The sequence below is a fragment of the Leguminivora glycinivorella genome, chromosome 14 (assembly GCF_023078275.1).
Source record: "Leguminivora glycinivorella isolate SPB_JAAS2020 chromosome 14, LegGlyc_1.1, whole genome shotgun sequence".
NCBI classification, from domain to species: domain Eukaryota; kingdom Metazoa; phylum Arthropoda; class Insecta; order Lepidoptera; family Tortricidae; genus Leguminivora; species Leguminivora glycinivorella.
Genome location: NC_062984.1, coordinates 3,168,578 through 3,194,260, shown reverse-complemented (window position 1 = coordinate 3,194,260; position 25,683 = coordinate 3,168,578). Strand labels below are relative to the sequence as shown.

The window sequence follows — 25,683 nt, the reverse complement described above, 5'->3', positions numbered from 1 at the left end:
AAGTGATATAAATATTGTTTATCGCATTTGCATTGCATATCTTGAATGTACCAAATGTACCAATACGTTGCGTAGGCATAAGAATACGGAAAGTTAAGAATTTCTTATTTAAACTTGGCAAGCCTTGGTAACTAAAAGAGACGACAGAAATTTACATGAGCAAACGCTGTGTACCCAAGCGGGTCAGTGGGTACTACCCACTGACCCGCTCTAACGAAATGCAATTAGGTCACCACTCGACTCTCAGCATAAAGCTCTCCTTACAGGGGTTTTTTGCTCGAATGCAGCTGTACATATATGGTTCATTAAACTCTGTGTGGGGCAAATATGTGTCAACGCTAATGAGCACCCGTGCGAAAGTTGCGAACGCGACAATTCATGAGATCGATGCTCTATCTAAAGCTCTGTAAACGTTAAAAATTACGCAACGGAAAACGAGGAAATGCGAAACGAGAACTCATAACCACAACATCGATTAAAAATCTTACAACACCTCTAAAATAGGTCAAGCGATGTTCAGTTTTACAGCGGACTGTGACGTTTCATCGCGGTATTTACGCGATGACGCCGCACTGAAAAACGCTTTCCTTTACGCATCTCCTGAAAAAGTACTAGGCGAGCATGAGTCGCGAGCAGTTATTGTTATCAGCGATGGCGTGGCAGGGCGGGGAAGCGCGGGGGCGGCCTTATCGTGACGTCGCGCGCATCTGTGCTAACTACGGTGGCGTATCTTATCGCGACGACGCTCAAGCGCAGCGATCCTTGACATCAGCTGCTCGCCTATGGGAGCCTAGTATACTTTGTGAAATTTCCTCAAATTTCAGCGGAATTCAAGAATTTTAGGTAAATTAGGTGAAATTTAAGCAATATTTCATTTTGTAACAAATCAACCGGTAGCATATTTTTATCACGTGCTTGTAATGACTACAGTAACGACGTAATGTACACCGTGTTCATAAAGAAGCACTTGCTTCGCTAAAAATAACAGACGAGCAGATATTATCGATGTAACGAGACAATGAAACCGGCTACTATCAATCAGCACAACAATTAACATCCATTGAGGAGTTCACGCTCGCCGCGCACCGTGCCCTTCGGCACCGACTGTTCAAGTGTTCAGCTTTTAGTATTATCACAGGTGTTCAACATTAGGGACGCGTGAAAAAACTTCTATAAATAAATGACGTTGGGACGCAGCAATATGCATCCGAATGTAGTTTGTTTCAGAGATAGCAGAGTTCAGGGACAACATAACGAATTGAAAGAAAAATAATTTTAGGTGCCATGCTCTTTCAGGACCAGTAGGCCTAGCACATGATTGCCGCGGGAGTATGTCGCCGCGAGATAGATCACACGTCTTCTTCTAACTGTATTAATGACATAAGGACGGGTAGTCTATCTCGCGGCGACATACTCTCGCGGCAATCATGTGCTAACCCTGCAGCTGTCACAAAAATCGTAATGAAATTTTTAAGCAAAACACACCAATTGCCTAAACAAGCTGAACGGTGGGAATGATCTACTAACTCGTATCATTTTTAAACACAATTTACTGCTAATTTATTGCTATTTTCTTCTGCATTGTTATCTTCAAATATGTAGTACCCATTTGTATTGTACAAAGTCTGCTTGTTAAATTCAAGTATCCCCTAGTTTTTTGTGGTGTTTGTGTTTGATAAAACAACGGTTGCGCAACGGAACAGCCGGTAATCACCGTCAATGTGAAGGTGAACACAACGATAGCGGCTGCGGGCAAACATCCGCCGCTTACCGCCATTCTATTTGTTTTTGACAATCACTGTGTACAAGCATTTGTTAATTCAAGTTAGTAAAACTTGAGGCTTATTGATTCTTGAACTCAACAGGTCAATGGCAATTTAGTATAGTTTAGTATTTATCTGGCAGGTAAACCCACTTCTAAGTGAGGATAGAGAGTGAAAAGACTCAAGAGTTAAAGGCCACCTCAATGGGACGGAGCCTTCACAGCGTGGACATATGTCCAGCAAGCAGGCCTAGCACGGATAGACCCTATCGCGTCGGTGCGTAAGTATAAGCAGTCGATAGATAAACAACGAATGTCCTAAAAACAAGCGCTGAATTAGGAGAGTGTAACCTGGCAATAGTCTAACTTCTAATTTCGTCGAAAACTTCGAATCTAGTGTATACATATATGGTCATGATGATCATATTTTCAACAGACTTAAAACAACCCTGCAGTACTTTATTTCCTGAACTGTCTTTTTGATGAAGTTTCCAAAAGGAACTAATGACTTTGACCTCGTAATTCTCCATCGTATTTGCAAATGGCTATTATGTAAGGGAAGATGTCACAGGAATCCTCTGGACATCCAACAGGCAACACTCAACGGAACATCTTCAGTCCATGTACGGCTACTGAATCGACGACATCCTGTGACACTAACAACCCATTTAACTGAACATAACTAGGCCTTATCTCTTTATATTACAGTTTCCAAATGGTCAGTAATCTACTTATCTCAACGATGGTGCAATCAACTGTCCAAGTCAAGACCATACCTCATTCCAATAAGGTTTAAAAATGTCAGTTTGTGTCCACGTACGTGAAGTTCGGTTTAATAGCTCAATTGAAGCTAAGATGAGATCTGAATACGGCAGATGGCGGACCGGAAGAGTGATAAGGCGGCCGACGACCTCTCTAACCTATGATAACTCGCTAGCTGGCTACTGCTTTATTGTGGAAACAATGCATACGTAATTGGTAGACCCATACATTTTTATTTGTGTTATCCGCCAATTACAGTTTGTCAAATTGTCAGGCATGATTAATTTTTTTAGACGTCAATTATGAAATGAGAAGGCCCAATATAAATCAAAGGAGTTAAAAATAGACCGAAGTAGAAGGTTGCTTTGCAACATTTCACGAAGCGAGCCCACAATTCCAGTGCTAATTCGGGTTCGTTTTTGCAAAGGTTTTATAAAGAAAGTGAGCATGATAGATGGTGTATGGTGTATGAGACCTCTGTAATAAGAGAAAGATTATCTCATAAAGCATTCAATGTCATCAATATTTATAACACAACTTTCTCAAACAAGATACGGATATTTACCATGATCATAAAATGGAAAAATGATCACATCGTTAAACCACGAAATGATTATCAAAAAATAATAAGATGTTTATTTGCTCAACATGACTGTTTGAAAATCCATAGAGGAATCTTAATGGACATTAAACAATCAACAAAACATAATGTCAGGCAGCGCATGTCCCTCTGTTGTCTGCGGAATTTAAATCGCTACCATTAGGAGGATGCATCGTATCGGTTTGAACTTCAAGAGTTGAATGATTCATTGAAAGCTTAGTCGTAATACCTGAATCGATATTTGCACCGTCGCAATTCACAGCTGTTCGTTTCACACGAATATTACAAAAAAGGAGTGTAGGTATTTTAGCTGCGTTTTAACTAAAACATTACACACTACACACACAACACATTGGAATAAGTATTTCATATGTCAAATAAAGGGCCTATCGCCAACAACTTTCTTCTTTATCTATTGGTCTTTCTATTTTTAAATTTCTTTTCTAATGATGTTCGCGGTATGCACACAATACAAGAGGAAGTAAATAGTTTGAGCAACAAAATTAGAATCTTCATTGTAACTACTGAATCACTTTTTCCTGAAATACACAGCTTAAGAACCTTGTGAAAAAGAGCTTCCGTTTCTTATGGTCACATCGACATTTATTTCACTCAAAATCGTCACCAGCTTTGATGTTCCAGTTTCCAGATTCCATATTCGTGTGTGTGTTGTTGAACTTACGATGTGTCGAAGAAACAGGCACGTTAATAGACAGTTTGGGCACATAATTAACGCCTCATAACCGGAGCCAGGTGTCCAAACATAGCCATGTGAAGGAGTTACGTGGCTTGGAATCAAAACATGGGGGAACAACAAAACATGTTGGGAAGACAGTTGCTTAGTGAAATAATGAATAATTTTAGGAAAGGCGTTGAAAACAACACGGCATGTCTGGAAGATTTTATTTGCAAGTTTTTCGAGAAGTGACATGAGGGAAACAGAGAATATTCAGATTCAGACATCTTTAAAAATCTAACTGTTCGTATGACTCGACCGGACGACGACCACTGCACGCCTGTCGCCTCATAACATTAAATAAGTTACTGTTTGTAAGATTGTAGGTATTTACTCAAAGAAAGAACATTCTCTAGGTTAGTTTTACAAACAGAACAACCACGCATGATCTAAATCCCCTCATTGCGTAGGAAACTTCTAGAAAGCCGTAGAGTATTTCGGTCACTTGTGTTAATTGATATCCGCTGTAGCTCTGTTTGAACTCAAAACGGATGCAATTTGCTCTGTCTACTGTACCCGGCGTGACAAAAGACACTTCCAAACATCCTTTCATGGCAATCAAACCTTAGAATACACGGCGATACGGATTAATTTCACTTGGAGGATTTCAGCTGCAATCAGGAACACTGTGGTTATCTCATTCGTATTATAGGCCGACCGCCCACATACATTATTGAAGACGGTTTGTCTTTAGACGGTTTTAATCGTAAAGATAGTATCGTAAAGCTCCTATAACCATTAAGTTTGATGTAAATCATGAGTTTAATTACTGATTACACTTATATTGATTAAAGCAGGCAGACAGAAGTCTTAAAAATGTTGTTTTATCATAAAATTGTAATAAACGCACGTAAGATCCGGTTTGTGGTTAGAAAATATACAGAACTGGTGGGAAACTACCGAAACGAACAATAATAACTTTCCTAATTCAATGTCATCGCGTTTTTGTGGACGCGGAAAAAACGGAGTGACACAAAACAGTTATATCACCTCTCACTCGGCCTTTCTAAACATAAAACTAGATGTCCTTAATTGCATTAATTGATAACGACTGACAGGTTGTTCAACTACTGGCAATGAACACGCAGTTGCTAGTTTAAATGTATCCGTTAATACATCTACATTTGTACAGTCAAGTGTAAAAATATGGGTGCGTACAACTTATCAAAAATATGTCCCATAGCACTTTATGTCGGCGGAATAAGGTCTCGGTACATATTTTTGAGCGGATAAAATCGATACGTATTTTTGCACTTGACTGTAGGTAGGGTAGGTATCTAACTAAATTGTTTAATTTTGAAATTGAACGAACGTCGTCGAAGTCTTAGAACGTATAGATAGGTATACATCAACTTAGAGTCGCGAATCAAAACAAAATCCATCATCCCTCAAATCTGCTAAATGAACCAACAATGTGCAAATAAAAACAACCAGTAGCAAATCAAAAAGTAATAATAATGAACGAACGTGCAAATAAAAACAACTTTCGTCGACAATAGGCACCGTTCTCAATATTCTACAGCCTTGGCACGAAGCCTGAACAGAACACCTACTGGCCTGGATTGGCCGGCTGTTGACTCCGTCAGCGGTAATGCGCGATCTGACGTACTCGGTGAGTCAATGATGATGCAGATATCACGCAATGCCTCATTATCGTTTAAGATGTAAAGGTTGACCTTTATGTGTTGGAGTTAGATGATTGTTGTTTTAATATCATTTGTTTCAGACATTTCATTGCGGTTTCCTATTTGATGCTTGAAATTAGCAAAGGTTCTACCGGAAGGACTTTGAGCGTTTTCAGACCAGAATAGTCGAGTAAGGGCGTTAACACGCAGTAGTAAATTTCATAGAATATATTACATTTGGACGAATTGATCGTGGATAGTATGATACGTACATATTTGCCACGAGTACCACGACTGCATAGCATATAGCACATTCGGTCATATTGGCAGTAGGATCTTTTCCATTACAATATTTGTAATTCGCGTCTTTCAGAAAACTGGACATAATTTGTTTATGTGCCCTTGGGATTGTGTCAGAAGCGCTAGTATTACATACACATGTAGCTTAAGATTAGTTGAAAGTTTGAAACTAAACCGAACAAATGTCGTGAGAGTTTGTTCCCTCCCTCAGGTGAAAGCGAAAAGCATAAATATCGGGTTGATCTTTTCGTACGTGCCGGGGTCGGAGCGAAAGCAACGCTGATTGGGTACACGGTACCACGGAGAGTGGAATAAAACAGGACATCTCACGAACAAGTCTGCACCATTGAACAATTGAATTCAGAACATTGCGCAATTGACATACAAAGTATTGTCTGAGCGAAAGCAAGAAGGCTCAGAGAAGGTGGAACAAATGACGCAAACATAGCAATCCTTGCCGAAATATGATTGCCCAACTAATTACGAGTAAGCCTTGGTTTTGGAGAGGCTTCGCGTAGTTCGCGTAATTAATCGCTTTGTTATTAGCCCGAAGTTTTCCAGGCTTAACTAACCGTCATTGATGGATGCGAATTGAAATTTTGAACGTAGAAATTAGAAAGTGGATAATTAGTTCTAAGGAAGTGACGTTCGTTGATTGCCTGTCTATCCAAAACGAGTCCCGAATAGAATATAAAAACGTAAGTACTTAACAATTTCCGACAATTACCAATGCCTCCATTGTGTTTGTTACATTACTTACGTTCTAGTCATTTGTTCTCTTCACGTGTGATCTCCAGGCTACTACGCGACTCCTTCTATACAAATTGATACACGAGTCTCTTCGTTGCAGCGTTAGTCAGTCATACTTTATTCCTCTTTTTTTTTCAATTCTTTCTATATGCATTTAGTAGACTATCAAACATCACCAACTTTGAAGCCAATGCAAGCAAAAAAACGTCAGCGACCCAGACTAATGACCTTATCTCAACCCGGCATTGCATCATCGTTCATGACCAGACAAGTATGCAGTGCAATCAAACGCACAAAGGGGTCTATCTTGCTGCAACTGGACCGTTGTTTCGGCGTGACGTTGCAACACTCTAGATCGGAATCTCAATTGCTTTAGCGGTACTAAATTAACACGTTTAATATACGGAGAACATTCAAACGCTGTTTGGACTTGTCACGTTCACGAAGCGTGTCAATGACTTAATTCCTATTGGAGTATTTCAATACAGTAAGTATACGATCCGTTTAAGTAAAACACTATAGCATTTTCTGAGTTTGATATACATTTTCACTTCCATTGGTCTACACAAGCAATAGCTTGACACTAAACTAGATAAGTATTCAAGTAACTTTAGAACGGTAGTTAAATAGTTTGCAGTAAAACTTGGTGATCCGACATTACCCTGAGCGAAAAGGTACTCTTTTTCTGTAGTGGTTATTCTCGACACGATTGTAGCTACACGTAGAGGTACTTACAACTCAGGGCATTTAGATACATCTGAGCATCCTTGCTCTTTACAATGTCTTCCTTTGAATGCATTGTACGAGGCAGAACAGAACATGTGTAGCCAAGCGTGAAGTGAAAGAGGTCCGTGCTGACACACTTAGCTGGCGTAGGTTGGTCCTTTTAAAATTCCATGACTCATCAACTGACGCTTATGATGCAAATCCCAAGCGGGGATTTATGGTAATTCGCAGATTATTAAGCGCCAGTTCATCGCTGCATCACTTTGCATGATAAAGTTCACCGGGATCCTTTAGGCAGCGTTCCCACTTATGCGTCGCGTGTCTCGGGGCGCGCAAAGGGCGTCCGCGCCACGCCACCTGAGTGTAATTCAAAAAGCGTCTCCTCAGTACATTTTGTATAGGAAGGACGTAAGGCGCGCCGCCAAGCGGCGCGGCGCGCGCCCCGCCGCCGCCACGCCACCTGGGGCGCGTCTTACGTCTTTCCTATACAAAATGTACTGAGGAGGCGTTTTTTGAATTACACTGAAGCGGCGTGGCGCGGACGCCCGTTGCGCGCCCCGAGACACGCGACGCTCTGGTGTGGCCGGTCACTTAAAACTACTTTGTTGGTCGTTGCTCGTAATAATAAAATGAAGAATTATGGAATGAAACGAAAATAGTTGCAGTTGTACAAGGCAAAAAAACGAAGAATACCTTTGGTAGGATTGGTCCTTAGGGACCAAGGATGGATTTTTTTTTTTTTTATACTACGTCGGTGGCAAACAAGTATACGGCCCGCCTGATGTAAAGCGGTCACCGTAACCTATGGACGCCTGCAACTCAAACAGTGTCACATGCGCGTTGCCACCCCATTAGAAACTTGTACATTCCCTTTTGCTGTGTTAAGTACACAGCAAAAAGGAGTGTACAAGTTCCAAGGAGGGTTAGGGTTGCCGACGACTCAAAGGACAATAAACGGAACAAGTTAGTTCCGTAAGTCCTCCCGTCATCAGCACACCGCACCCTCGTTGAGCTCTGGCAACCTTACTCACCGACAGGAACACAACACTATGAGTAGGGTCTAGTGCTATTTGGCTGCGGTCTTCTGTAAGGTGGAGGTACTACCCCAGTTGGGCTCTGCTCTAGATTCGAACGAGACGATATCCGCTGTGCTGTGCCCTACCACACAAAGCGGAATATCATTCGCTATGCCCTACCTCCTACAATTTTAGAAGTAGGGCCACCGTGATTTTTGATGTTAGATTTTTTTTATAAATACTGTAATATTTAATTATTTCTATTTTATTTTACGTAGTTTAACATCTTTCTCGTGCACATATGAGTCCTATAATGTATTTGACATCCTTAAGTTATACAGATATGGTACCAAACTTGGAATAGTAGCATAATGAATGCCTCTATGTAGATTGAGACCCTATTTTCCTCCAGAGCAGAAGCTACCAAAACCTCAAAAAACTAACATCAAAAATCACGGTGGCCCCACTTCTAAAATCCATCCTTGGGCCCTAAGGACCAATCCTACCAAAGGAAATCTTTGGTTCAGCAATAGCCGTATAATTTACCCTACAGATGCAACTAAAAAGACACAGGGTTCATTTGGTCCTCTCATAACATGATGGAGAACAATGTTATAATATTGAATAAAAAGCGGAAAACAGTAGGTATCTTTTATTCACCACCCGTGGGTTTGTTTACAATAACATGAATGTATGCATGAGAACATAAATCAAAGTGTAATTAAAAGAAAATTACGTAAATAATACAGTTTCCTTGACGAGTGGGAGCATGGCTCCATTACAGTCCATACAGGTACCTGATGTTTTTTAAACTTTATTACCAAGGTATAATGTTCAGTGTGTGTTTGGTGAGTGCAGTGAAGTGTCACGAATACGAATCCATGTGAACCTGGTGGCTAATTGAGAAAGGTAGAGCTGTACATGTTGATATGCCACTTATTTACTCTAGCAGAGTTACAAGAGCGAAGTTCGTGGGAAACTTTCGCAAGGTTTAGTGTTTTAATAAAGTTATTTAGTTTTATTACAATACAACTTGGTAATGAAGTCATCTTGTTGTCAAGGTTAGTTGCATGCGATTTACAGACAGTCACCATCTGAGAGACTAATTAATCTAATTATAGACCACCTGACCAGTTTTGCGAGTAAAGAATAATTAAAATTTTGAAAAACCTCCGACCGCGACTTAGTGGACCGATTTTCATGAAACATGGCTAAGAACACTCCCGACTAACTCAGCTTTCAAAGAAAAAAAAATCGAAATCGAGTCATCCGTTCGGGAGCTACGATGCCACAGACAGACACACACACACAGACAGACAGACAGACAGACAAACAGACAGACAGACACGTCAAACTTATAACACCCCGTCGTTTTTGCGTCGGGGCCTCGGGGGTTAAAAATTATCTTAAATAAAAAATATGGAAAAATTCAAGCCCCGGAACTAACACGAAATAAGTGATTTCTTATTATGCATCTCTCAAACATTACATAAGCAAAAAAGACAGATATAATATAATAAGGGTCCCCCCACATCTAGCGTCTCGCGAGCGTCGCGTCGGGCCAACTGTATGGAAAAAGACGCCGCGTCGACGCGACGTCGACGCGGCGTCGGGCTTTGCCCATACAGTTGGCCCGACGCGACGCTCGCGAGACGCTAGATGTGGGGGGACCCTAACGGTATCTCAATTTTTATTTCTCGGGGTAAGTTCTCTTGACAATTTGTGTTAGTCGCAATATAATCTTCAACCACAGATGTCATATATACCATAGATCAAGCAAACGTATTTACTTAGCGTGCCAAATGAACTCAGTGAAATCCACTGAGTTGTCCGTCTTTACTCGCAGCTTGCAGCTTTCGGGCGTCAATTTTTGTAAGTTGAAGTCAACCAAAACATAAAAAATGCCTCGTTACGTGATATTCAATTGCAACAACACAAAAATTATGAACAATCAAGAGCCTGAGACATATTTAAAATTACAGGCAAGAATCAACTTCAGTACAAAATTTGACACGCTCGGCCCCTATATAAATATATGAATTTGTTTCTTCTATCTAAATTAAGTTCTGTGTCTTCAACTAAGTTACTTTCAGTAAATGACGAAGTATTCCAACACCGCTAATAAAGCTAAGCGAGCCTACTTAAAAGCCAATAAACGGTAATTGCAATAAAACTAAACTCCATGCCGCTTTGAAGTAAGTTAACGGCCACTGCCATTTCCGCCATCATCCTCGCTCGTAACTCGTACAGACCAGTACCAAGTGGCGACTGATGTTATAGTAATCTCCCTCTCTATCGCACTCGGTCTCTATTAGCATGAAAGAGACAGCAATATGACTTCAGTCGACAGTTAGTATTTCGGCGGGTATAGCTTAGTCTGTGGGAGCTATACCCGCCGAAATACTAACCAACACCGCATTATGAAGAGTTTACAAAGACGCGTGGTCAGCACTGTCAGTAGGCATGTAATGTAATCATGTATCAATTTTTACAGGTAAAAGACCACGTTTTGAGCAGCGCCATTGAGTAGCATCTTACACCATTTCAAGAGTGAACAGGCATTTTCTGGGCGAGCTCACTCCATCGTAGGCCACATCTTTGCCTTTGGTTAGTCTGTGGCCAAGAGTAAGCCCATTTAAAAAAAAAAATAGTGACAACTGTCGCCCGACAGGGGACACTTCGGCGTTCATTGCGAAATATTCCTGCGGACGAACAAATGTGTGGTGAGCTGGTGGTGGTCTGTGCCATCTGCTAGCTCCGTATGTAATGGCAATGTTCAACAACATCAACACTGTACAGTCAACCAATTGGAACCCTAGGCCACTCTACAACCATGTCAAAATGACAAGCAGTAAGAGATTTCTTACAATCTGATTTATAAGGACACTATGACATAGTTCTACAGTGGCCTAGGGTTTCGATTGGTTGACTGTACATACCTTATAATCTTCCACAAAAAGGCCAACTATGATCAATAAAGGGTATTAGTTTATCGGCACTCGTCAGGAGGCGTTCAGCTGCTTCGCGAACATTTTTCAAACCGTTTTTTCCCTTTCAAAGTCAATGAGACGAAGAGTATTACGAATAGCGTTTAAGATAAGCCTTTTCGATATGAGCCGTATGTAACAGTTGGGAGTAACATGAATAATGTAGAGGAAGGAAGATGTATGTTTGTATAAAACTATGTGTTATAACGCTTTTTGCTAGTAGGACAAGTGCCTCGCAGCAGTTTTACGAGCCGTTTATTACCGGGATGTAATATAAACTTTCTAACAAGATATAAAAGTGTTGCTACTATAAGTAATATGAGTATGTATAAAACGGGAGACCTCGTCAAATAAGCAAATTTTCGCCAGTTTCCAACACTCTGGGTACTATACATGCGTCAATCAAGTCTTTTTTTCTCTGCGGAATCTCTTGATCCGCACGAAGACGTCGGTCTTTAAAAATCATTGAGAGCCTAGTAAATATGTCAGAACACGTTCACAATAACGCCAAAACCTTGTGTCCACTTACAAATCAACACCAACAATCTCTTGTGTAGCTACTCACATGACCATTGGACTACTCTTCTGACACCCTCGCATTGATATGATATGCATAGTTCGTTGCTAAGCCGCCGTGACGAGATATGTCTCAGCCGATAGGCCGTATGTCTTTGTCTCTATTGCATGTAAATCACACGTGCAAACAACTGAGCGGAACAAAACAATAGAAGTAATAGAACCGATAGCTATATTATAGTCATGCGGTGTTAATCATACATGCTTTTCCACCTTGCTGTAAGTTAGTTCATTATGTACATGTATTGAACTTTTTTCGCAAATAAACAATCATTCTGCTTTTCTTGAGTGAAAAACTACTACTCTTTCCATTCCACTTCAGTGTCTCTACGAAACTTGCTAGACTTTCTTTCTCTTATTATCTCATTCTCTGGTGATTCCCTGCCTTTGTATGTTACAAATTTTGCAATAAATAAGACGCTTACACTTGATACCAAACATGATTTCGTCATTGGAAGTCAGAAGGAAGTTTAAAGGGTAACTACATGTTGGAATTATTATGAGGTCACGCGGATTCCTATATGTTCTATATCGAAACAAAACATCGTTTTATTTCATAAATCTACAATTTTAATGGGCCACGTGTTACCATAAATATCACTGGTATCAATATTGCCATTTGAACTAGTACCTACTCATGGAAATAATACTCATGGCGGCAGACTCACCGAAAGATAGATGGCGGGATGACTTGAACATGTCCAAACAGGCAGATTTACACAAATGACAGGGTTGAGTGGAAAAAGCGAGGCATTTGCCCAGCAGTGGGGCACTAAACCAGGCTAGTTAAAAACGTACTCAATGGTATTTTAACATCAAAATCCCGATGTAGATAATACGTCATATTCAGTAGAGTTGAGGTCGTACGTCGTACTTTAAAGGTGCAACCCGAGATTCAAGATCGGGTAAACCGTTACATAGCTGACGCACAGTTACACGATTACATTGATAGAAAAGGCTGCGTCTTCGTTGCACTACGCATAAGCTTATCTTAGCCTAGAATCTAGATTGTGAGAAGAGATTGAGTATTTTACTACTCAGACAAATATGAAAATAGTAATATCAAAACAGTCAATTGTATTTACAATTTGTTTGCCAGTGCAATAACATTTCAACCGGTGGCAACCACAATTTCACAACTCGATTTACTACGTAATGTAGTCGCTTCAACAAACATAGATCATTTGCTTCTGTTTCTCGGACAATGCAATCAAACTTCGAACAGTTTCACGACCGAGCAGTGGCAAATTCGTAATAATATGTTGAGCCAGCTTAACCAAGATTTATTTCTTTCTAAGCAAATTGCTTGTTTTGCAATAAGAAGTTATATCTTATTGCAAAAAGTTACAAAAGGAATCCTTTTGGTGCGACTTTCTTTTGAATCATGCCAATTGTGTTTTGTTTATTTTATTATTTTTTATTTGCACGATTATGTAACTTACTGACCAATATTTCGTGAAGTCACACAATATAGAAGAATACTACTTGATAGCTCTAGAGTCCTAGTTACCTTTGGGTTGGAAGGTCAGATGGCAGTCGCCGGGATAACGCAAGGAGGATGATGAATACTTGATAGTTCTTCTTATAGTACAAATATTGCAAAAGCACATGTCTGTGCGTTCAAAGCCCTACAGTACAGTCACTATCTGTCCCATAAATAATCAGATGCAGGTCACGCAAACTCTCGCATCAGGCGATTTACAGCTTCGATTGCCAAACCAGCTCGCTCCATTTCAGCGTTTCGACATCTATCTTTGCCGTTAAATACGCGTAAAATCTTTATTGCACAGAAATTCGCAGATAATTGAAATTGCCTTTTTATTTCGTTGTAAAATGATGGGGGTTTAAAAAATAAAAACTGGCTGGCATATGAATCAAGCGGCCCTATAAGGGCCGATGTCTGCAAACAATAAAAAATAGAGCGAGCGTGCAGCCAATGAGGAAAAAGAACAGCCATTGTGAGCCAGGGTTCACACAATCGGGTTTTTACCGATTCGAATATGTATCTCGTGAGACACTTTCTTTGTGTTCAATGCGTGATACTCATCAGTTTCGTGTCGAAGGTTATTGCTAGTAAGTATAGACTTATTTTGAGACCTACTAGAAGATGGTATCTTTGTTAACAATTATTTATGTATCAGGAAGAAGTCAAAAACGTGAAGAGTACATAAAGCCTTCGTCTACTTAATCGGAGAACAATAAATAAAACGACATTTGGGAATCCCGCCGCCTGACTGAATCATAAAGATTAAGCAAGCTGTTTTGCGTAATCTGACATTATAACATTTATAACTCAACCGTAGCACAACAAACATGCTGCAACCATTATAACATAAATAATACTGGACCTTAATATCGATCTCGATATCAAGTTCGATAATTCTAGATAACGCCATGTATAAGAGTCGGGATAATTTAATCAAATGGTGGATACCAGTTCGTTAGTATGCTTCGACATAAGTAGATAAGGTTTCATATGTGTATTTATAATCAACTGTAACATGTGATGTTTATATTATGAGGAATAGCATAAGCCAATAACCCTATGAATGTTGAAGCACAATGTAGGTATCCACACCAAGTATAAACCAAGTATAGCAAATATACAACTTTTACTACCAATGCACAATACCTACTATGTATATGCCTGCTATGTATGGTATGCGTGATAAATTTTAATTTTTGCTCATATCATAATTTATGCCAGTTCGATATTTCACACCAGCGGGAGATTTGAACTGTAAACATTCTTAATTTTTTCCTCGAATCGGTCTTACAATGACTAGTTGCCAAATCGGACCCCAGGATCTTAAGAGCAGTACAAAATGCTGGTATAACGAGCAAGTTTTCTCAACCTCTTCTGGTGGAGATGGAAAGTGGCCGCTTCATCCATTCGTTGGGATTTGTTGACGGCTTGTTTTCGTCGCTGGTGCTCTGCGATGGGCCATTGTTAGCCAATCTGCGGCTTAGCTAGAAGGAATGGGTATTTTAATGCGTGGTAAGTAGCAGATGCAGTGGCAGCCCTAAGTTCGCGATAGCAGACGGGTCGTCGGCCGCGACCGCGACATGCGCCCTGCGACTCCCGTGCGTGCGCGCCTGTTGCGAAACTGAAGCCTGTCAGCACTTCGAGAAGAATATAACGTGCTCATGAATAATTATTATAAATCCACGTTGCCAAATAGACAAATATGTAGTGGCCGTCAGCAAGATAAACAGCTCCATTGATAGCAATGCTTCTTTCCATTGGCCCTAGATATGTCGTTAGGTTTACCCTAATATTTTTTTATTGATCTGATCATTTCTTATTAAATCAAACTTTTAGTTGCTAGCCTAGCCAGAGCTTTTGGGACTATATACTGATTTAAGATCAACGATCACTCTATATAACTGTTTGACCTGTTATTGTATAACATAAACATCATTTTGACTAAGCCTCATTAAAACGTAATTCGTAGGTAAACAAGTAAAGCCACTCATAGTGGAAAGGAAACGAGATAATGTAATCAGTATAGGTAATAATAACAATATCATGAGTCAGACTACACTTCAAAATTGTTATGTACTTATAGACCCAGAGCCCAGGCCCGCCAGACCTTCCTCAAATTCTCAAGGATGAAACTTTGGGACAATGTAGAGTTCATATCGGCGGTTAATGTGTGCATATTTTCTAGTTCGGCCCATCGGCCAATTTTTTGCTATCAAGTGATGAAGGTGAAAAAAAAAAGTGCTTACTTTCCTTAAATTCTCAAGGCTGATTTTTATATATGTGTTAGAGCACGTTGTTAGAAATTGGTTATCATCAATGCCAGACCGTTTCCGCCGGCCATAACTTTTACCAGACGCGACAAAGTTGGCAAAAAACGACTCTAACTTACCTCATTTTCTCAAGCCTGATTTTGATATATGATACGCAGGGACCTATAACTAGACCGTTTGTAAGCAGCCAGACCAATCGGATGGACCCAACCATCCGCCAGACCAACTTAAAGTTTCGATATGAGCATTAGTAGAATTAAAATATTCCGGGTCTATAAAAGCTAAAAACTTGAATTTTCTACATTAAGCTACGTGTATATTGTATACTTGACGTAATAAGCGACTTTCAAAAATTTTACTTCTAAGGAAATAAAAAAATGAAAGTTTATATGTGGTGCAAGATTAATTTTAAGCTATGAATTTTATTTACACTGCGTAAGTACATGTGTATTTTATTATAAATATAACTTTTACCAGACGCGACAAAGTTGGCAAAAAACGACTCTAACTTACCTCATCTTCTCAAGCCTGATTTTGACATATGATACGCAGGGACCTGTAACTAGACCGTTTGTAAGCAGCCAGACCAATCGGATGGACCCAACCATCCGCCAGACCGACTTAAAGTTTCGATATGAGCATTAGTAGAATTGAAATATTCCGGGTCTATAAAAGCTAAAAACTTGAATTTTCTACATTAAGCTACGTGTATATTGTATACTTGACGTAATAAGCGACTTTCAAAAATTTTACTTCTAAGGAAATAAAAAAATGAAAGTTTATATGTGGTGCAAGATTAATTTTAAGCTATGAATTTTATTTACACTGCGTAAGTACATGTGTATTTTATTATAAATATAACTTTTACCAGACGCGACAAAGTTGGCAAAAAACGACTCTAACTTACCTCATCTTCTCAAGCCTGATTTTGACATATGATACGCAGGGACCTGTAACTAGACCGTTTGTAAGCAGCCAGACCAATCGGATGGACCCAACCATCCGCCAGACCGACTTAAAGTTTCGATATGAGCATTAGTAGAATTGAAATATTCCGGGTCTATAAAAGCTAAAAACTTGAATTTTCTACATTAAGCTACGTGTATATTGTATACTTGACGTAATAAGCGACTTTCAAAAATTTTACTTCTAAGGAAATAAAAAAATTAAAGTTTATATGTGGTGCAAGATTAATTTTAAGCTATGAATTTTATTTACACTGCGTAAGTACATGTGTATTTTATTATAAATATAACTTTTACCAGACGCGACAAAGTTTGCAAAAAACTACTCTAACTTACCTCATTTTCTCAAGCCTGATTTTGACATATGATACGCAGGGACCTGTAACTAGACCGTTTGTAAGCAGCCAGACCAATCGGATGGACCCAACCATCCGCCAGACCGACTTAAAGTTTCGATATGAGCATTAGTAGAATTGAAATATTCCGGGTCTATAAAAGCTAAAAACTTGAATTTTCTACATTAAGCTACGTGTATATTGTATACTTGACGTAATAAGCGACTTTCAAAAATTTTACTTCTAAGGAAATAAAAAAATTAAAGTTTATATGTGGTGCAAGATTAATTTTAAGCTATGAATTTTATTTACTTACGCAGTGTAAATAAAATTCATAGCTTAAAATTAATCTTGCACCACATATAAACTTTCATTTTTTTATTTCCTTAGAAGTAAAATTTTTGAAAGTCGCTTATTACGTCAAGTATACAATATACACGTAGCTTAATGTAGAAAATTCAAGTTTTTAGCTTTTATAGACCCGGAATATTTCAATTCTATTAATGCTCATATCGAAACTTTAAGTCGGTCTGGCGGATGGTTGGGTCCATCCGATTGGCCTGGCTGCTTACAAACGGTCTGGTTACAGGTCCCTGCGTATCATATACCAAAATCAGGCTTGAGAAAATGAGGTAAGTTAGAGTCGTTTTTTGCCAACTTTGTCGCGTCTGGTAAAAGTTATATTTATAATAAAATACACATGTACTTACGCAGTGTAAATAAAATTCATAGCTTAAAATTAATCTTGCACCACATATGAACTTTCATTTTTTTATTTCCTTAGAAGTAAAATTTTTGAAAGTCGCTTATTACGTCAAGTATACAATATACACGTAGCTTAATGTAGAAAATTCAAGTTTTTAGCTTTTATAGACCCGGAATATTTCAATTCTACTAATGCTCATATCGAAACTTTAAGTCGGTCTGGCGGATGGTTGGGTCCATCCGATTGGTCTGGCTGCTTACAAACGGTCTAGTTACAGGTCCCTGCGTATCATATGTCAAAATCAGGCTTGAGAAAATGAGGTAAGTTAGAGTCGTTTTTTGCCAACTTTGTCGCGTCTGGTAAAAGTTATGGCCGGCGGAGACGGTCTGGCATTGATGATAACCAATTTATAACAACGTGCTCTAACACATATATAAAAATCAGCCTTGAGAATTTAAGGAAAGTAAGCACTTTTTTTTTTCACCTTCATCACTTGATAGCAAAAAATTGGCCGATGGGCCGAACTAGAAGATATGCACACATTAAACGCCGATGTGAACTCTACATTGTCCCAAAGTTTCATCCTTGAGAATTTGAGGAAGGTCTGGCGGGCCTGGGCTCTTGATCTATTAAGGGCGATATAAAGAAACACGGTGTTGCTTCAATGGCGGTTTATTCAGAACTAAAAACATGGTCAAGCTCGAGCGGCTTACCCACATATTTATACTTATGATGACTTATGAACTATATCTGCCTACATGTAGTATCTTCATATACTGCACCACACAGCGATTTGATATACTTTGTATGCTTTCTCTAACCCATAAGGCAGCGTTCCCACTTAAGCGTCGCGTATCTCGGGGCGCGCAACGGACATCTCCGCCACGCCGCCTGAATGTAATTCAAAAAACGTCTCCTCAGTACATTTTCTATAGGAAGGACGTAAGACGCGCCCCAGGCGGCGTGGCGGTGGCGTGGCGCGCGCCGCGCCGCCTGGGGGCGCGTCTTACGTCCTTCCTATACAAAATGTACTGAGGAGACGTTTTTTTGAATTACATTCAGGCGGCGTGGCGCGGACGTCCGTTCCGCACCTCAGGACATGCGTCTCTTAGATGTGGCCGGTCCCTAAGCCTTCAATGATATCGTTATCATAATCTACGCAACAGTACATAATCATAGACAAATACTTGCGCAATAATTTACCTACTATTTTGCCATTATTTGGATGATTTCAATCTTTTAACTTTTATTATCTCCGTAGGCCGTAGCGTAGGCTCCGTAGACCTTTTTATTTCAGAAATGTTTGCGTTTCTCTGGACTAAACTTTATCCTTTTATGTTTCCCTCGCTTTTCTGCGTCCTTTCCTATATCATCATCATCAGCCATCCTTAATAGGATTGGCTTCCTACAATCATTACTAAGTAACTCCTATAATCTACTAAATCAAATGCGTTGAAAGCCAATAATTACCAGAGACAGAACCCATAAAAATGGCTACACGGGGGCGCGAGCCCACACGTTCAAACTTAATTTAACAAATGGACTAATCAATGACTGTAGGCATGTAACGGCTGTGTAGGAATGAAAATAAATTCAGTGTCAATTTATCTGCGGGGTAATGTAGATAAGTATGACAAGTTTAACAGGGTTGATGTAGCAATGTTATGTTAAAAAGTTAAGTTATCTCCATCATCATCATGTCAGCGTGTTTATAAAAAAAAACCTCAACCCGAATGGGATTTCACGATCCCTCTAAATGAAAAACTCGTCTTAATATTCTGCTGCTATGTCTATAAGTTGAGAATTTAAAGAATTCATTAAATAGTCTAGCCCCCTTATTCATAAACGTACCTACACTAAAGTTATCAAGCCGAAGTTCGTTTGTCCCATTCCGACGTATTGGTTTGATAGAAAGGAACAAACGAACTTTATCGGCTTGATAACTTTAGTATACGTTTATGAGTCTTACTTACTCCCTTAGTAAGACTTTAAGAAAACCTAATGTTGTAGAGTACAAACCAATACCGAACAAGAATGGCGTGAGTCAAAAAGAATGGCAGGCTTTTCGTTTGTCAGCTGCAAAACGGTCAACTATCTCCGTAGAGTCTGTAGCCACTGTACATTGTCAACACTCGAACTGAACCCAGATTATGATGAAACAGGGTCTACCAAGGGTTTAAGTGTGCTGAGTATAGGTGTATCGCGTCTGTGTGTATACTAACCCCCATATTCATAAACATTCTCTAAAGTTATCAAGCCGATAAAGTTCGTTTGTCCCTTTCCGACGTATTGCTGTGATAGAAAAGGACAAACGAACTTTATCAGCTTGATAACTTTAGAGCACGATTATGAATAAGGGGGTATAGGTATACGTATAGCGCAGAAAGTAATAACTCTGCATCGGGCGGGTAGAATGCATGTGTGATGAGAATATGGGTGTCGCGATGATCGCTATTTGCGTACATCCGCCGTCCCCCTGCTGGCTGCTATTCTGTGCACTTGTCTCGTTTTGCATTGTCAATATTGGCGGGCCCGAAAATATTCGAGAGTTAAAATTATTAGTTGGGCAAATGATTACACATGCGGTTGCTATATGCTAAAAGATGAACCAATAAAAATAAAATAAGTAAGTAGCAGTTGTGTAGTAGTAGAGGATCAGGAAAATTTAGATTAATATATTATTTGATACTACCAATTGTTTAGGGTAAATCACTAATATCGAATTTTCAGTCATCAAATTCCAAGGCAACTTGGGCCTACAACCAAGTAAGAATGCTTTATAACCTGGGCTCAACAGAAAACCTCTGCTCCTGCTTGCTTAGACAAACATAGTTAAAAGTTTCATAATAATATATAAATAAATAAATATTATAGGACATTCTTAGTACACAGATTAACTACAAATATCTGTGCTCATCATACAAATACATCAATGCACTTACCGAGATTCGATCCCGGGACAGCGGCTTAGCAGGCAGATAATAATATAAAAGTGATACTTCAATTCACTTTATCAGTAAGTAATTGTGTCAATTACGTGTATTAATTTATTTACAATGATCACATTTATTTCTGAAGTGATTTTCCTTGCTACACAAACCAAAGCAAATAAAGCAATGATTTTTCAGGAAATTACATTGTTCAGGAAATATGTGAAAAAAATAATGTGATACAGGAAGGAAAAAACAAAAACAAGTACTTATAACGTTAATGTTACAGCAAAAGAAAGATGGAAATTTCACTCAATACATTTTTAACCGACTTCAAAAAAGGAGGAGGTTCTCAATTCGACTGATTTTTTTTTTTTTTTTTTTATGTATGTTACTCGATATCTCCGAGGATCGTGGACCGATTTTCAAAATTTTTTTTTGATCGAACGGGTATAACCCCGAGATGGTCCCATTGGCACCAAGTCGGGGTCTGATGATGGGATCTTGGAGAAATCGAGGGAACTCTTCAAATGTTATAGGCACATGTAATGTTCTTAGTGTATTTTTCAAAGGTACACCAGTATTTACGCCTGATGGTAATAATTTTATGTGGCTGAGCTGATGATGGAAGGTCAACTCCTCAACGGTTAGGAGTTAAAGGATAATTCTTTCACTACTGTACACATATTCGGACTGATACATATAATATCACTAGGAACCACTAAAAATCAACAAATAAATTAACTTTTTAACAAAAAATAAAACCGCCTTCAAAAAAAGCGTGTTACAAAACACGGAGAAACTAAAAAGCCAAAAATAATAAACCTTCGAATTCAGATTTCTTATCGGATTGCAATAATCTAAACATCCAAATTATAAACAAATCAATTATTTTTGGAGTCGGGGCCAGCCTGCGTATGGTTGGGTGGGGCAAACAGGAAATAGCAAGGCGACGAACAGGTCTGGTACCGACTACAAAAATAATTGATTTGTTTATAATTTGGATGTTTAGATTATTGCAATCCGATAAGAAATCTGAATTCGAAGGTTTATTATTTTTGGCTTTTTAGTTTCTCCGTGTTTTGTAACACGCTTTTTTTGAAGGCGGTTTTATTTTTTGTTAAAAAGTTATCATTATTAGGTACTCTTCTTATAAATAATTTAAAAGAACCTTCCCTCCCCCACATCTACATCTACATCCCTTAGAGTTAACAAATCAATAAAAACAGGTTGTAAATTAACTAACAGCACTCTAATGTAATGCAAGTTTCATATATGCTTTTCGTATGTATAATTACCCTCCCATGTCTAAAAGCTTGCTGTTCAATGATTGCTTGAATATTAAAGCTGTAATTATAGTGTGTGATAATGTACCCTATTCTGCATTGTATACGAAATTTCTACATACCTGTATTAATGAACATTACAGAAACATAACTACCTAAAAGAATGTTTAACAGTCACCTTTGACACCGAATACTAAAACATTTTGAAATGAAAGTTAATTCTATAGTATTCAATGTGGAAGGAAATGCTCCCACCATCTAATAATTGTCGAATTCTTTTCTTTTCCTGCCTGCCTTCCTTTTTAGAACTATGATATTTTAATATAGTAAGTAAGTAAGTAAGTAAATATTCTTTATTGCACCATTTTACATGTTATAAATATACAGAATGTTGAGTGAATAACTAGGTAACAACAGGCGGTTTTATCGCTAAAAAGCGATCTCTTCCAGACAACCTTAGGGTAGCTGGAAAAACGGAACAGAAACAGGCAGTGCAAGAACAATAAAAAATATAGAGAAAACCAACACAAACACACATACATAATATACATATATACCGAATACATAAATAAATATATCTTACATACACATAATACATACATACATACATACATAAATACAATAAATAAAAATGGCAACTTAACATAGAGATAGATAGTATAATTTAAGCTTATTTAGATTTATATAGATTCATGGGTAAGTAAGAACTCTCAACGATTTTGTAATTTCTCACAATATTTTAGATTTTTGTTATATTCATATAGTTATTTCCTTATTTTCTTATGACAATGGTATCATAACATTTAGTTTCCTAATTTAACAAAAATCATTTATTGAAACAATACCAAAAACTCAATAGAAATGTGTCAGTAGGCCTCAAACTGTCGCAATATGTTGCAGGAGTGAAAGTTGCCCAGATGCAGCCATCCAAGAAGCGCAGTCAAAGTGCAACTGTGCATAATCGCAAATTATGCAAATAAACCCCTAATGCTGGCAATAAGCGGCTTACTAACCCGCTTGTTGTAATTGGCTATAATTTTATTACAATGCATCAACTGATAGGAATCGTTTCACAACTTCATCAAGTGAGTTTTGAAGTTACTGTCTGTAGCGATACAAGAAAATTATGGTAGGATAATAATTAATAGAACAGAATAAAAAACTTGAAATGTTAGTTTTACTTTTTTTATTATAAATGGGCTTACTCTTGGCCACAGACTAGCCAAAGGCAAAGATGTGGCCTACGATGGAGTGAGGTTGGTCTGGTTTTACATGCTGCTATCTTATGGGCTGGCAAAAAAGACTAGAAATAGAAAATGGCGCCATCAGTGTCATCTATTTCTCTTACAAGTGATTTGTGTAAGAAAATGTCTTAATTCTACTTTTTTATACCAGGCAGCCTAATAATTAATGGCACGGAATAGAATCCTAATGCATACTTTTCTGTACAATCAGGATTTCTAAAATTTTCCTGTTAGTTATGCTCTGTCTTTTTTATTTATCCTAATAATGTCGAAAGTTTTAAGCTGTAACTACTTTCCCTGTGTGTATTTATTCATTTTTAATTTTCCTGATGACAATAAACCTAAATGGTATTTCCATAGTGATGAAACATATCTAGCATAGCATACCGCACCGCACATTGGACAGGGTATAATGTAGAAATAGAAATGTTTTATTTGCAGAAAAAGGGTACAACAAGGGTCTTAGGTTAATAAAAATACAACAGTTTCACCTTATTCTGCTGTTCATAAACAGCATGCAAATTTGTAGGTACATTGTTAATGATGCATTAACACAAAATCTTAAAGTAGTCATTGTAAATGGTAATTTAGAGAACTGAACTCATAATATGAAACAAAAACTGATATTATGGCCTAATATTGTATAGACATGACAGTTATGAATGAAAATGCCTGTAATGTTTGGCAAAAGCTAATCCAGCTAAAAAACTGTGTTACAAATCTCAAATACTATTTACCATGATTTATTCATCTCTTCTATTGATTCACAATATCAGCACCTTGAATGTAGAAGAACAGAATTATCCAAGGAATTTAAAGACACTCCTTTTTTATCCTGAATGGACTTGAGGAGACCCTCCTTTGTCTCCAAAGCATTAAAGCTGCAGGTCTGTTCAAAAAGTTTTAAATAGACTTACCTTCAGGGTAGGCCTGCTTGTTGGCGATGACGTCGATGACGAGCCCCGTGTGGTTGTACAGCGGCCCCATGGCTCTCATGTCGAACTCCACGCTGGCCACATACGTCGTGTTGATGTCCGGCCGGGAGTAGACCACATCCGCCATTTTCAGCACGTTATCCATCTCCGAGCGCAGCGTCCGGCTGATGTCGCTCAGGAAAGACTCCCCGGCGGGCTTCTCCGCGCCCGCCAGTGCCACCAAAGCCAACAACACCCACATCCTCACTGACATCTTCGCCACAACAACACTACATAACCGAACAACTGACCGGTGATACTTTTATCTCACTGTTTGCAAAACAAACACCGAAAGATACCCACTTTACTAAACATAAACACTAGCGCACTAGGTCGATATTGATATCGTACGCCCCGTTCCGATGATGGGAAGACTTTTTACTGCCCCAAACCTGCTTTTTAAGGACTGTTGGAACACTAGACTGTATTCTATGCGAGCTTTGCGTCACAAATTACATGATTTTGATGCGAATCCTTTGTTTCGGGACGCAACAGCCGCGACTCGATCGGAACGGTCGATGAGTTTGCGGCGACTACAAAAAAGTCACGGCGCTCCCCGCGAGAGAGCGAGCGAGATTGATTCGAATGTGAACGAGACGAGGTGGACGACCGGTTTCGCCCCTCCAGCCGAAAAACCGTTCATTCGAATCGAATGATTAAGATTCGTTCACTCCTTCAGTAATACCGCTAGTAAAAATAAAAATCCCCAATAATCGAAAGTATTGTTTCTAAACTATGACTTTTCATAATTCATTTATTGCATTTGTATACTTTGTCAAACAAGTCTGTCAGTAAATAAGAACAAAGAAAACTATATGCATCCTTTTCTTTAGGGTGCTATAGAAAAGGATACCTATAGTTTTCTTTGTTCTTATTTACTGACAGACTTGTTTGACAGAGTATAATTTACGACCTTTTACGTGTTAATTATTAGCAGTTAGGACAAAATGGAAGCAGAAGAGCCTCTTACGTTGTTTTTAAAGCACTTATAGGAATAAGAACAGGCTTTTCCCAGCTTTTATATTGGATATAATTAGCATTTAAAATAAACTTTTTTTTAATATTATGTACCTATACTCTGTCAAATAAGTTTGTCAGTAAATAAGAACAAAGAAAACTGTATGCATCCTTTTCTTAACGGTGCTAGAGAAAAGGATACCTATAGTTTTCTTTGTTCTTATTTACTGACAAACTTGTTTGACAGAGTATACTATAAAATTCTATATCCATATATGCACTGCGATCGTTTCGTCTTTATCTATTGACAGATTATCTGGTTTTATATTAAAATAGATAGGTACTTACAATTACATCTACAGATTTAATGAACACTGACTTTGTGTTCGATGGGTTTAAAAAAAACTTAGTGAAGTGCAAGAATTTTATTATCACATCCCAAAAAGTTGCTTTCTTACTTATTTTCCACATTATAAACACTTAGTATTTATACTATTAACAACTTATTCTTAAGTTTATACATATAAAAAATATATTTCAAAAACTTGGCGCACACTTTTACACTATAACATCTTAAAAAAAACGTTGTAAGTAATATACTTAAATTTAGAAACCCCCGATACGAAAACCTTTTAAAAATAGAAAATGGCTGGACCGATTTTGAAAGAACATGTCTAAATAGTTTAAGA

General features: G+C 38.4%; 1 protein-coding gene across 4 annotated transcripts in view; it reads right to left on the bottom strand.

The window, feature by feature from the left end:
- Positions 1-24,629, bottom strand: part of LOC125233131 (prominin-like protein) — a 105,598-nt gene extending 80,969 nt beyond the window's left edge. For all 4 annotated transcript variants that reach the window (XM_048138999.1, XM_048139003.1, XM_048139000.1 and 1 more), the window contains exon 1: positions 23,981-24,629. In XM_048138999.1, the coding sequence (XP_047994956.1) occupies positions 23,981-24,251 (271 nt within the window). In that variant the 5' untranslated portion in view covers positions 24,252-24,629. The remainder of the gene's footprint in view (positions 1-23,980) is intronic.
- Positions 24,630-25,683: the final 1,054 nt, after the last annotated feature.